The sequence below is a fragment of the Fringilla coelebs genome, assembly GCF_963513975.1.
Source record: "Fringilla coelebs genome assembly, chromosome: 5".
NCBI classification, from domain to species: Eukaryota; Metazoa; Chordata; class Aves; order Passeriformes; family Fringillidae; genus Fringilla; species Fringilla coelebs.
The window spans coordinates 28,454,566-28,469,361 of record NC_140033.1 but is presented as its reverse complement, the minus strand read 5'-3'; the positions used below and the strand labels follow the sequence as shown (position 1 = coordinate 28,469,361).

At 43.7% G+C, this 14,796-nt stretch overlaps 1 protein-coding gene across 1 annotated transcript in view; it reads right to left on the bottom strand.

Annotated features, from left to right (window-relative positions):
* PDZRN4 (PDZ domain containing ring finger 4) overlaps positions 1-10,726 on the bottom strand; it is a gene marked incomplete at both ends in the record, with an annotated part of 228,475 nt that extends 217,749 nt beyond the window's left edge. The window contains 3 exons of the mRNA XM_084206842.1: positions 3,857-3,961; positions 7,704-7,790; positions 10,097-10,726. Coding sequence (XP_084062968.1) covers positions 3,857-3,961; positions 7,704-7,790; positions 10,097-10,726 — 822 coding nt within the window. The remainder of the gene's footprint in view (positions 1-3,856; positions 3,962-7,703; positions 7,791-10,096) is intronic.
* Between the last annotated feature and the right edge of the window lie 4,070 nt (positions 10,727-14,796).

Sequence of the window (14,796 nt, the reverse complement as noted above, 5' to 3'; positions counted from 1 at the left end):
AAAACAATCACAGTGCTGTTTTTTTATTCTAAAGCTGGGCTTAAAAACAGAGGACACCACATACAAATATCTGTAAAATTAATATCATACAAACAAAAAAAACCCCAAAACTCAAAGAACTAGTTCTGACTAGCTTGGTAACTAGGCATTAAGTATTGTGCTTGGAGATCTGACCAATGTGGTGCCATATTTATGTGAAGCTGAGCTGTCTGCAAATTGAGGTACAAGTTTTCCTCCATATGGAAAGAGCTGCTTTCAGCATTAACTGCTCAGAACTACAAGTACAGATAAAAAAAGCAGCAGGTGAAACACTTGTGTGTATCAGTAACATTGCTAAGGGTCATAGCTGTTTGACTTGAGGAGGTAATCAAGCATGGACAGAGATGAGCAATGAATTTACTCAGTAGGAATGATTAGCATGCAGTAAAGGGGAGGTAAAATTATGCTGAACTATACAAATGAGAACCATTCTAAACATACTTTAATAATATAATTTTCTCCTAGAAGGAAAGAGAATTTTTTGAACTGGCACAGACTGAAAAACAGCCCTGTGCACTGCTTGCTGCTTGTCCCCTCTTGACAGGATTCAGAGGCAGGGTGGAAAGGAAGAAGGCAGAGATCCAAAAGTTAGAGCTCAGGTGGCTTTATACTAGTGCTCATATCCAAGGGTTTCACGTTGGGAGTCACAGATATCAGTGCTGCATCTAGTTTTATAAGAGGCATTTTACAGAATGTGAACAGTTGCAGTCCTTGAAAACATGATGCAGTGTCAATTTTAGGGAGCTAGATTTTTGGATATAAACTTCTGAAAGCATCAGAAGCCCATGACATCTGCAGGAACCTGCTACATAGAAGTAGTTCATAAGGATTTATTCTTGATGAATAAATAATGATTATTTGGGGCTTATAATAGGATTCCTTGAAATATATATATATATATATATATATATATATACACACCAACGTGTCACTTGTGCATGTCACTGTCCCATAAACAAGTAATTTTTTTACAGAGGGGTTAACCTTTAATAAAGAGGGTAATGCTGTGCCTGAAACCTGTTCTTCAGCAGAACAGTGAAAACAACCAGCAAGGGTCCTGTGACCCTCCCTCATGCAGCCCCTTGGCACAGGGGATCTGGGGCTGTCCCCCTGTCAAATCTCAAGCCCCACCACACTGCCAGCACACAGGCATCTGTTTCAGCTTTCAGGTCCTCATGCACAAAATATGCTCCCCTGAGGATAAAGCCCAAGTAAACAACAACCTTCTTCAAATAAAAGTGTCAGAGGATCTATGGCCTGGGCATATGGATCTCAAAAACTTCCAGCAACTCCAGTCATTTGTGTGGCACTTTTACTCTTAAAATACACCTCAAGGAAGAAATCTGATTCCTTCTCTTGGCATTCCTTCAAATACCTTAATTATTTGGCAATGTTGCTGCATAGATAATGATATATATATATATAAATAAAAGGCAACACTACTTATTTCTACCAGCCTTGGCTCTCAATTCCATCTGCCAGTGCCACAGGACTGTGAAATCCATTTGCTGCACTAGGTTGCCCACGAGATGGTCATCTGAAATGTGTGTAACTCACCACAATCAACCATGTGCAGTTAATTTTTGTTAAACATGTGATAAACCACTGAAACAAATTACCTTCTTTATTTAGCAATATGCCTTGAGAACAGATTTACTGATTTAAGGGGATGGTTCTGTCTGTTATCCCTTTAGATACACATTGCTAGAAGCACCCTGGGCATCCCAGTGCCAAACAAATGACTTAGGTTATCAAAGGCTCTTCAAATAACATCAGTTCCTTCTGCTCTTGATTATTGAAGAATGGCCCCAAAAAATATCACCCATTATATCAGATCACCAAAAAAGGGAAAAGCAAACAATAAGTCCCACTTTGTATCAACTTCTCACCAAAACTCATATTCCATATACCTGCCAACATTTTTGAAATAGTTACACCACCCTGCTTATTTCCTCACAGCAAAAGTTTTCAGAATGATCTTTCCCAACAAACCACATCAGAGCTGGCAGGGCATCCCAGTGCAAGAAGACATTGATAGCTATGCATGGGCAATGCAAAATTCAATGTTCTGACTCCAGCTGTTTCCTGTATCTATCTAGCTTGGAGGAATAATTACCTCTTTTCTCCTCCTCTTTTTATTTTGGTCTAATAAATTTTGAAACACTGAAACATATACTAGAAATTTTGGCCTAACCCAAAATATTTTTAAAGGCTTGACTGAATACAAAAGTTATATACAAAGCTTTTGCATACTAATATGGTGCTCCATTCAGAGCTGTATGAATACTTATGCTACATTGGATCTGTAACATAGGTCCAACAGAACTGAAATCTGCTTCAGTATGATTTTATGCAGCCAGAAATTTTCAACAAGTAAAAATCAAGCATCAATTATGGTGACGTTTTGAGATTTGACTACATATAATAAATGCTGGTTTGTGACTTTATTCTTCCTTCTTCCAAAACAACTTCATTTTGTCTTAAAAAAACAAGACACTATAAAAGCACATTAAATAAAAGCAGGAAGTGTTAAGCAAATGCATGAAACTACATAGCTGGTCAGTCTGTAAAAAAAGCACCCAAAACACAATGTGGTAAGTGAAATAGTAATGTCAGAAGAAAATAGACATTTACAGCATAAGGCTGCTGTTCCAAAAAAGAAAAAAAATTGGATCTAAAAGCTTTTGTATACCTCAGGGAAATCGATATCTTGCAAGTTCAGTTCTGCACAGCCCACTTGGTGTCTCCTAGAGATGCATGTATCTGCCAGCTAAGAGCAAAAGCTTTATTCTTCCAAGAAAATATATTCATTTGATTTCACACACTGCTCTAGGCTCCCAACATTAAAAGCAATGCCAGCATTCAAACACTCTTAGCTTATGCTTTTAGTCCTTAGCAGGTATATAACACAAGAAACCAGCAGCAGAATTCTGCATTTGTCTTCCATTACATTATTTCAGGTGTCTTTGTTGAAACACCCATCCCACTGGACAGTTCACACCATGCTTCTAAGCCTCCCCTGAACTTGCAAATCTGGAGTGATGTGGCCTAAAGAAACCCAGCAGCCAGCAGTACCTGCTGTCACAGGGAGTTGTGTCAGAGCTGGGATGGGAAATGCCATCCTGGCAGCACCCTAAGGAGCCTATTCAGTCACCCTTGGAAACTGCTCCTCTGAGATTTCCTACAGGGCTAATTACAGGTACACATGCAGGCTGGACATCAACCTATTCTTCCAACTGACTTACTGATTTCTGTTATTATTTATATAATTTTATGAGAAAAACTGCATGCAATGCAGGAGCAAACTGAAAATTCTATGCTAGCATATTACATGAAAGTGCTGTAGTGATCCAGGTGAGAACAAGAGATGATCTGCTTCTTATCATACAGCAGGAAGTGCTTCCTCTAATTGCTCAAGAGCTTTAACAGGGGTGCTTAGCAAGCCATCTTCTCTGCCTTGTCCCCGAGTCATGAAAGTAATGTCCCTACACAGGACGTCAATTTTCAGTCATTTGTCTTCTTTCTCTACTTAATGAAAAGAAACACAAAATGCTTCTACTGCTTGCTATTAAAGTGTTGACACCTTTGATTCACCTAGATCAGCTTAATCCCAATACCAACAAATTTATTACTTGTTGGAAAAATCCATCTTGTGTCTTTAATTCTAAGAAATGTTCAAGCAGTTCAGTGTACAAGAATCATGTTCAGACACAGCAAAAGAGGAAAATTACAACCTACTTAGGGTGAAAAAACCTTCAAATCCTTTATTAATCTGATAATATGACAGACTAATCCATTGGTGTGGGTTCTTTCTTACCTCAATAATCTTGTCATGAATTTGCAGGCCTTCTGCTTTGTCTGCAGGTCCATTTTCCAAAATCTTTGACACATAAATTCCCTCAGCAGATTCCTCCTGATTGTTCTGTACCAGGCAACAAGGAAATTGCAAAAAAGGGCCACATTAGTACAAAAATTGAGATAGTACTAAAATCATCAGCAATGAAAAATGTAAATCCACCTGAAATATGCAGCTCATTTTTTTAGCTCCTTGAATTAAGAATTAAGCTCCTTGAGATTTTTTTAACTCGCTTAACACAAAGTAGCTATTAATCAAAAGGACAGAATTAATGAACTATTCCAGCAATTTTTATAAGATTATCCATTTACTTCCGGTTATTTTAGTCTAAATGAGACACAGTGTGCAACAGTAATCCGATCCCAGCTAAAACACTCAGAGCAAAGACTTCAGGCTTCCCAGCAGCCAGTGACCAGCACATAAATGCACGGGGGAAGACACTCACAAAAATGGATGCACTAGTGTTTCTCTCAGAGGGAAAAGGGCTCCTGCAGTACTGCTGCTTGCAAACTGCCTTACTGCATTTGAAAATAAAGCTCCAAGGAACAAAATGACATTAGTTGGCTGGCACATAACAGTGAGAGGATTTGGTTGGAACTGGTTAACCTCATAAATCCTATTCACATGGGAGATTGAAAACTTGCTCAACTATGAAATCCATACAGACGAGCTGTGGACAAAAAGAGAATCCAGCTCCAGCTGATCTCTATGCAACACTAAGTACAACTCACATAAGGTCAAATTTAAAACAGACAAGTTATCTACCACAGCTGCAACGATATAACTGATGTTGTTGTACATGCTGCAATTACTTTATTTCATCACATGATAATTAAAAGTAGTTTTAAATAATTATTAATAAAGAACTAATGTCAAGCAGACACTGCCTACTGACAGGGTTTTAAGTGTTCGTACAAATAATAACCTAGCTAGCAATAACTGAAGGAATCTTTTTCCAGCTGATTTATGCTTTGGATTGCAGTTTATATGATGCTTCTTATATTTTCCTTCTGTGACTGGTGAATCCCTGACCAACAGCACAGTTCATATGTGCACAGGTTTCTAGTCTAGGTCCTATACACTCCTGGGGAAAATGCTTTATAACTTTTTCTATTAAGAAAACTGTGAAGACAAATGTAATACATACTTTACACAATGTGGCAACATTCCTATGGAGACTTGACCCAGGCAGACTTAAGGTCAATAAATATTTGTTCAGCAAAATATTAGTCAGACTATGTTTTCATAAATTCCTTTTTTTTCCCCTTTTTTCACAGATGTCAGGAAAGAAGGAAAAGGGAAACACAGTAACAGTTCTAGCAATATTTTGAAAATATAAACAAATAGATTTCCACTGACTTCCCATCTAAGTAGAGAGAAATGAAACTCTGATTAAAGAAACATAATGGTCATTAGTGAAAATACCAGAGGAACATGGTTTGGTTTTAACCTGAGAAAACAAAACCTAGATTATAGCACCTTCACCCACATAAAACTGTAATTCTTTCCATCGGAAATTTCATTGGCTTTTTCAAAAGCGATCTATGACCTGTTTTAAAAATGGGTATTTCAGTCTGGCCTGTGGTCCCCATCAGTTGCATGTGGTCCCCACCATTCCTGACAGGAAAACATAACACAAGGCACACTGAGCTCCAGCACTGTCACCCAGCCCAGGGGCTGTGCAGCAGCTGTGCCTGCAGCACACCTCCCTCCAGCCTGGCTTTGATGTGGTGTCCTCAGGGAAAGCAGTCCTCCCAGCCAGACAGAGCTGGGGCTCATCAGTACAGCCTTGCTCCCTCAGAATAATGAATCACCTCTCACAAACACACTTATGACAGGCAAGCTCCTTTCTGACAAAATAAAAGATGATCCTATGATGAATTGTTCCTTTCCTTCAGGTAGAAGGCAAACAGTGGGGATGCCTAATATGGACTGAAAATAAGCCCAGCCAACAAAGTATGCGTGTGCACTACCCAAGTCACCAAGAGTCACCTGCTTGCCAATGGAAAATAGCTGCATTGCACTTGTAAATCACAAATAATGTGATGAAGAACACATCCCCAAGCACATGACTAATATAGAGACATCACTCTTCTGCTCTCCTGCTTGCAAGAGCCAATGTTTCAAACAAGGGCACTTTTCCCCCGGACAGCCTGAATGTAGAGAGCACCTTCAGGAACTCTTTTTGTCTTTTTAGCAACTCCTGTTCCACTATTTAGGCTTTCCAGCTTAAAGAGTGAATAAATTGTGTTTTCACTATTTGAGTCAACTCAAGCATTCTTTCCTGTTCTCTCCTCAGCTCCAGAGAAAAGTGAGTCTCACACTGATACCTGGGAAGTGCCCATCAAATGCCTGTGGTAGTCACGCTGGTCAAAATAAGAATAAAGCACAAAGGAATTTCCAAATTGAACTTCAAAGACTCAAAACCACCTGAGACCCATCCCTGCCTCACAAACTCACCAATTTGTCTCCAAATATGAGTATTAATAGAAATGAATTTCCCTTTCTCCATTTGGCAGTGTTCTCAACACACAGTGCTACAGACCTTCATATATTTATCATTTACTCCCTAAAATTACAAAATATTAAGTCAGAAAGTCTGACAGTTTGTGATACATATCACTGTTGCAGTATGCACTGCCAGCATCTAAGTCCTTTAAAGAAGCTCAGTTGCCATCCCAAGAAAACTGAACACATGCTCCTTTTTCTCTGCAGCTCTACAGATATAAATAAGAGACATCACAATGCAACCAAAATAAAGTTTGTCTGAATTTTGTTACTGCTGTACTCAAATAGGAACATAATCATGACATGTGTGTTTTAACTTGTAGCCATCTGTGGTCTCATCCTTACACCAGAAAAATCTAAGAAACTCTTGCTTTGGATTTACAGCCCCAACATCTGATAACTGCTGGTCTTGATATTTACCCACAGGGAACAGTAACTGCAGCACAGACAGTGGACTGACGGGAACAGACTCTTTGGCACCACTAAATATAGCTTTAGAGCAGGAGATTGCCAAACTAATACACAGGGTCCTACTCCCCTCCTCAACAACACTAGGAGGCTACAATTCTCCCCTTAACAAGAACCTGATCAGTATATAATTATTTCCAACCCTTTTTAATCAACTATTAATTTTCCAGTTTAACAGGTTTCTTTGCCCTTCATATGCAATGGCAGTCCTGATTAATGCTTTTGGAAAGATGAAGTAAAAAAAAAAAAAAAGCAAGCATATTCATCTGTATATTCTAAGTAGGGGCTAGTGATCTTTATGCATATTCTATGGTTTGCAATGAACTTTCTAAAACTAGACTGATGAGATTAAGATACAGCATTGGTGAAAACTGTTTCAGTTCATAAAGAAAAATTGAAAGTAGGCATGTGAGAACAGGACATGTGCTTAAACTGTCTGTGCTACAGAAGAAAATTTTCTTTTCTCCTGTAAATTAAAAAAAAAAAATAAGGCAAGCTGTTTCACAAAATTCCAAAGGCTTAATCCTGCAACAATGACTTTTACAAGTAGTGCAGAGATTTCCATTGAGCAGTTTGCATGAATACATATTATTCACATGGGAACTGAGGGCAAACCGGCCTAAAGTTTTAAAGCAAAAACACTATGATCATCCTTCCAAAAATGAGAATAATGCAATTCTCATGAGGTAACATCCTCCAAACAATGACTCCAGGTATACCTGATGATAAACAGTTGTATCTGAAGAATAGATTCCATATCTACTGTCATCAAAAGTTACTCTTAATTAACAGTGTATCCAGTAAAGTCACCTACAGTTACTTTTTGCATTACCTGATTGGGTCGTCCTCCTATGATATTGAATCCCAAAGTGTCATTTTCTCGGTGTAGCATGATCACTAATGGTTTGCGTGCTCCTCCCTAAGAAACAAGAGATTAAACACTGTTAAAGAACACAGTCTCAAGAAGTTACCAAATGAAAACTTATTGCACAGAAGATTTTTAGCTGCAGAATATATAAGATAAGGCTCGTAGGAAAATTAAGCTGAAAAGACTTGGCACTGGAAAAAAAAACAAAGGAAAAGTCATGATTCACTGAAAAGTTAGCAGGTAACACCTGATTATCCCTAATTATCTTCAGCTGAACAGAAAAAAGGACAGATTTGAGGTGTGAGGAATGCTTGGCACCACTGAAAAAAGTTAAGAGTTCCAGAGGTCTGGAAGTCTGTATAAACATAAAATCCCTATACGTGTTTACATTTCAAACATTAAACATACAGATTAAAATGCACAACATTATAATTTTCAGCCCCAAAGTCCTACCAGTACACATTTTAAAGGAACTTTCAGAGAACACAGGGAAACTGAAAAACAGTTCTTTATCCCAAACCTTTTCTCTCCAAAAAGAAAGAACCCAAAACAGCTGTAAAAATATGGCTTGTATTCTGAAAAAAGGCTTAAAATATAAAGCAGACACTGAGAAGCATAAACGGAGTAAAAGTTAAAAATGAGAAAAGAGAAATATTTTCCTTCAGTGGACCAGGTGAATACTTAAAATTTTTTAAAAATTAAAAATTGGAGGCTTTAGCGCTGCAAGTCACCTTATTTTACGCTGAAGCCCACATTTCATTAACTGTGTCAGTGACGTGTTTCATGCCAGAACGGTAGATTTGAATTCAATTGCGTCTATTTTTCTTGTACGGAGAGTTTTCCTCCGCAGCTCCTTTCTATTCCTTCTCCCGCTCCGAGCGGCGATGCCCGGGCGGCAGCGCCCACAGCGACCCCTGCCGGCGGCGCTGGGAGCGGCGCTCCGCCCGCCCCGCTCCTCGGCCCGCTCCCCGCCGGCAGTCCGGCACCTCTCCTCCCCACTTCAGCCGCCGCTCCCCTCGCACACCCCACTCTACCAGTCACCGCTGTCCCACTCCACATGACCTTATCTCATCTGCTAAGAGATGAAGCAACTGTGTGAGCACACCTCTCAGGTGCAGCAATCTAAACCTCACGGACTAGCTAACCAGAGGAAACTTATTGAAAAAAAAAATTACTCATGTTTTCAAACAGAGTTACTCAATGCCAAGAAGACCTGTGAGACCTGTATTCTGAGGCATTCTGGTGTCCTGTGAACAATGTCCCATTTTCCATGCAACAGGCATATGCCCAGCACACTACATCGTTTCTCGGGTGTGAGTTTCACTGCTCAGACCTTTTCCACCTGGGATTTTGCTTCCCAAGAGCCTACGTAGATTTAGGTAGAAAGAAGAATTCTTTGCATTAACACACTTCTCACTATGGCTGCAATCAGCAATGCCTGAGCCCGTACAGTGAGTTTCCAGGCAGGAATCAAAAACCAACCAGTTCCATCACAGCAAGTGAAGCCAGCTCACGGCAATTCTCGCATGGCTTGTTTTGCCTAAGGAGCCTGTCAGTCTCTGGGCAATGCCCTCAGATTTGAGGGGAGAGCAGAGCACTGCTCTGGCCTCCGCTTATCAACGGTGGTAGCTGTCATACCGTTCTACCAAAGCGTTGCCGTCCTTTCGCCATCGTTTCCAAAGTCGACAATAATTTTACACTCAAGTTATTTAAGACAGCTTCTCAGCTGCTCAAATAAAAGTTAAAAGCCAGCTCCATGCCCCTGAGCTGCCACCCGTACCAGCTGGAGCAAAATCAGCGGCAAGAGCAGCTGGGTCCCTGCGAGGCGGAGCGGTCTGATGCGGACACCCTGATCGGAAGGGCCAGGACCCGTTTGCCAGCTGCCAGCCTAGCAGCGAAGCCATCTCCCTTCCCGCCCCTTCCCCATCCTCGCCCGCCGAGCAAGCGCTCGGTCGCAGCCTCTGCCAAGCACTGCCGGGCTCACCGCAGCAGGGGGGTTCGGCTATCGAAGGGCGCCTGAAGAGGGACAGGCAAGGAGCGTGTCTCCAGTGGAGGTGTTACAAAAAATCAGCAAAGATAAAACTCTTCATCTGGCAACAGAGTCCGGCGGCTGTATCTCCCAGAAAGAGGCGAGGGACGGGCAGGGGCGGCTCGCATCGTCCGGGGGATGGACAGCGGGATCGGGCTGGGTCCCGAACTGCTGTGGTGGTGACTGCCGGCCCCGAGAGCACAGCCCGCCCCGTCACTCGGCCGGTGGTTCACTAGTCGGGCACGGGAAAAGCAGGCTGGAGGAGAGCACAGCTGGAAGGGCTCGGAGGGACGCGGACCGGGGCGCGCTGCCCCGCCGCCGCACTCACCTTGCCGGGCTGGCCGCCCGCCAGGTCCCGGGCGATGCTGCTGATGTGGCTCATGTACTGGCCGAACTTCGCCTGGTACCGCCGCGCCGTCAGCTGCACCTCGCTCTGCAGCGCTGACAGCTGCGCCAGCAGCGACTTCTCCCTCCTGCTCCAGCGCAGGGCCTCCCTCTTCAGCTCCTGACCCGGCTCCGGGGCGCCGCCGCCCCGCAGCGCCCGCAGGCACCGGTGCCCGCCGCCCGCCCGCGGCTGCCCCGGCGAGCGGCCGGAGGGGTGCCCGGCCGGGGGCTGCGGCTCGGCGGGGCCGGGTGGCCCGTAGCGGCACGCCGCGAGGTGGGCGGGCAGCTCCCGCAGCCGCACGGTGCGACCGCAGCCCCGCGGGCTGTAGTCGCACTTGACTTCCAGCTTCTGGACGAGGCTGCGGAGGGGCAGGACGGGGCGCAGCTCGGCGGCCGCCAGCGGCCGGCAGCGCAGCGGGCAGCGGCGGCGCCGCGCCGCCCAGGGCAGCAGGCAGCCGGCGCAGAAGACGTGCCCGCACGGAGTGGACAGCGGCTCCTCCAGCACCCGCCCGCACAGCCCGCACTGCAGCTCCGCCGCCACCGGCCCCGCGAACCGCGACGGGTCGAAGCCCATGGCGCGGTCGGGCACCGCGAAACTTTCGGCGCCGCGACCCCGGCCTGGCCCCGGCGCCGCTGGAGCCGCTCCCGGCGGGCGGCGGCGAGGGGCGGGCGGAGGAGCGGGGCTGCGCCGGGAGAGGCGGGCGGCAGCGCGGAGACGGAGATCCCGGCGGCTCTCCCCACCCTCTCCCATTAGCTCCCTCTCCGCGGCGCTACCGCCCCACGCCCAGCCCCGGCACCACCTCCGCCCTCCCGGGGCATCCTCGCTGAGCGGCGGAGCGAGGGACCGAGGCGCAGGGACGCGCCGCCGCTCGGCCCGAGCCCACCGCCCTCCCCGCGCGGGCACTGTCCCGGCGGGAGAGCTGTGTCCCCGGAGGGTCACTCGGGACTGGGCGACGGTCGCGGACGGAGGGAGGGAGTTGAAAGGCTGCGGGACAGCGAATCGCTCAGGCTCTGACTGATGCCCACTTGTGCTGGTAAATAACGCGCACGTGTGAGCACGCCTGTTTTATGTCTCTCCAAAAGGCTTCGTCCTCTCTCGTCCTCCCGTTTTGGGATATCCGTCAGGTCACCGTATTCTGAAATACCTTGTACTAGCGCTCTCTTTGTTGCCATACCATAAAGGAAATAAATCAGGATAAAAAAATTACTTGGTGAGCTCCCTTAAACTACAGCATATGTATAAACAACACTTTCATTTAAAGAAAAGCTAAAACACAGCAAAGTCTAGAAAAGTATAGTTAGGATCAATAGCGGCCTTGGTTCTACCCCTTCATGGCTGCACAACCCACAACATACACTGAAACACGAAACCCCTAACACATTCCCCACATAACTTCACTATTGAAAACACAGGGCCAGATTGCTGCCCCCAGCCCTGTGGAAAACCTCCCAGAGCAGAGAGGGATGGAGCTCTCTGAGGGGTTTCTTCAGTGGACTCCTCCATGTGTGGATCAGACACCGTTATTTTTGGAAAGGACGACAGGTTTTGTCTGTCCAGGCTCGATCACAGGTTATTTCCTGTGCTGAGAACTTCAGAGGTAGAGTCAGGGTGTGTCCTCACCAGTTCTGCAATTTCTATTCCAACTCCGAATCTCAGGAGCATCCCTCTGGGAAAGGCTTTTGAGACCCACTAATGAATGGTTCTTTGCGGTGACTAAAAATACATCATGGGAGCAATACAGTAGAGACTTTTTTTTCCCCCAAAGCAAGAAGGAAAACTCTGCACATACCTGCCTCTACAACTGAATCTAGGATAGTAGATCTGTTATGTATACTCATGATTTATTTTAAAAAATGTTCACAATGCCTCACAGAACATCTACAGACACAAATATTACTGAGGAGCATGACCAATCTACTCTTTCTGACTTGCCAAACAGAAATCCACAGTTTTTGTTGGATTACCGTGGCCATGAAATAAACAAGCAAGTGAACTGCCCTGTCAAATAGTCTCTCATCTTGAAGACAATGCACTTTAATCCAATATTTCATTGCAGATCAAAATCACATTCTCCCACCTGGAAAAGGAAATCAGGCACCTTGAGTAACTAATTGTGCTATTCACGCTGGTTTTAATCTATCTATTGTTTTTAATTGCTTTGCTCATGGAGTCAAATCAGTATCATCCAAAATGCTATAGAAAATTCTTTTTAAATAGTGTCTTCCTCTCCGTTTTTGAATTTAACTATTAATTTGGCCTCATTATTTGTTTATATCCTCTTCTGTCTCCCAGTGTCCCAATGTATCTCTTTGACCTCATTATACATGGCCCAGAACTTCAGGTCTGAGCACAAGCAGTAATGTCTTCATTCATAAATTAAACTGGGCAGAGAAAAGGCCCTGACATTGGTTCATGATCTGTTAAACTGGTATTGCTTCTGTTAGTGTGATGTTTGAAATGGTTTTGGCTGAGACCTGTGAGCAGCCTACCAAACCACATCTGGACAGAGCATTAGCGCTGCAGGGGCAAGTGCCAGGAGATAGTTTGAGGTGGTTTCCCTCTCTGGGAGGTGGAGGCTTAGGGGCAAGGCTGTAAGTCCTTCTGGAGTCCCTAGCCCATTTTATTCACCAGTATAAATGCAGTTGTAGGAATGAGGTAGCCAGGTTTGAGCCTTGCAGCCTTTCAGCTTCTTTTAGATTAGATGATTAATTAAACAATGATTTAGGCTTCCTATGGTAAGCATACTTGAAAAAAAACAACTCTGTCCTTTCTGGCCCACTTTGGGCATTGGTGTAATGTCAGTGCACTGGCAAAACAGTTCCAGGCAGTTGACTTTTTCTTTGCTTGTGCTGGACTAAGAAATTATCTTTCTTTGCCATGATGTCAGCACAGATGGAAGCACAGGCAACTGGGTTTATACCAGAAGCAATTTTCCAGTGCAGGAACCTGTAATACAGACAAATACACTAAACTCATCTAAAGATAACAGCTGCCTGCATACCAGACCTCCATGGAAATGGATACACATGGGTAAATACATGCAAATGTTACCAATGTGCTTACAAAGGATGATTCCCACAATTAGTCCTGTTAGTTCTGATGTAATCAGGAAACGAAAAACACAATCCTCATACTGTCCTGAAATATTCTTAAAGAGACAACATAATTTTTTTTTTTTTTGCTTCTCCAAAGTCTCAGCACCTATAGCTCCAAGTTCCATACAGCCACTCCAGTCATGGGTTCACTGAGGTGGTCAAAGAGGGAAATGCAGATTTAGGGAGATGGAGAGAGGCTGAGGAGAACAGGAGCAGCAGTGCTCTCCTGAACACTGGGGACAGCTGTGATAGCACCACACTGGGACTGAAGCCAGTCATGGATCAAATAAATGTGCAGTGCCTTGTCTCCCAATCAGTCCATGTCTTCAACAGATTCTAACACATTCATTTTTGCTCTGCTTGGTAAGGCAGAAAAAGTAATTTGAGGTAAGAAAGCATTTGCTTCCTTAGTCACAGGTACCTACAAATACACACACACACTTTGAGGGAGGATTTTGGTGGGGGTAACTGCCCTGAAGGAATTCTTTACCAGCACAGAAACCCAGCTGCTCCTGATCATCAGAGCTGGGAGGAAGAGCTATTTCTATTATAAATAGAGGGTCATATCTGCCCATAGCTCTTTTCTCATCCTAAGAGGATCTACAGCTTAAAGGATGAATTATACAGCTGTTTCCAAGTCTTCTGATGAAAATATCAGAAGAAAGTAAGAATTATTGCCCTGAAATACTGATGGTAACTACAGGGCTCCAGGCTCCACTGAAGTCAAAGGGGAAAATCCTGTGAACTTTCAACTCCCATATGTGGGAATAAAATGCATTTTTGTATTTCCCCCCTCATTTTCATAAAAATTTTGGCCTATTATTCATCCATAGGATTTCACAAAAAGGTTCTTTTTCCAGTCACACTAGTAAAATCCAGTAACTAATCTAGAGCTAGGAAGACTCAGCAACTACACTCTGAGATAAGAACTTAGATTTGAGCCTTTGCTATTAAAATCTGTTATCATCCAAAGTCTGGAAAGAATTTTTGTCACTGCACTTTGGAAAAAAAATATTATAAGCATAAAATTAGAAAATATTACTAATGTTTTATTGAAAAGAATCATCTCAGAAGTTTAAAATTTTTAAGACAGCAAGCAGTTTTCCTGTACTACAGTTTATCATTGAGCACAAGTGTGTAAAGTGTATCTGAGTAAAAGTGTTTGACGTAGTGTCCAAGTCTGAGTGTAAAGATTTTTGCTGAAACCTGAACAAGTATTTGCATTCATCAGTTAAAGAAAGAAAATTCAATTAAGCTGCACACATTCAGTGAAAAAGATTACATCCAGAAAACCTTTGTAATCTATGTTATTCACCAGCACAAAGACACTGTATGATCCCTATGTTTGTGTAACTCTGTATGACATCAAATAAATCCACAATCTGCTCTGGCCACTCGGAAAATGAGAACAAGGCTTAAAAACCAGTAAGTGGGAGATCTAGATTTTTGACCTGCCTCTTTCATCAACTAAATGGCCAGAAGCAAGTCCTGAAAGAAGCTTTCCACTTTTCACTGACTGCTAATGCTACCCAGCAGCATTCACAGCAG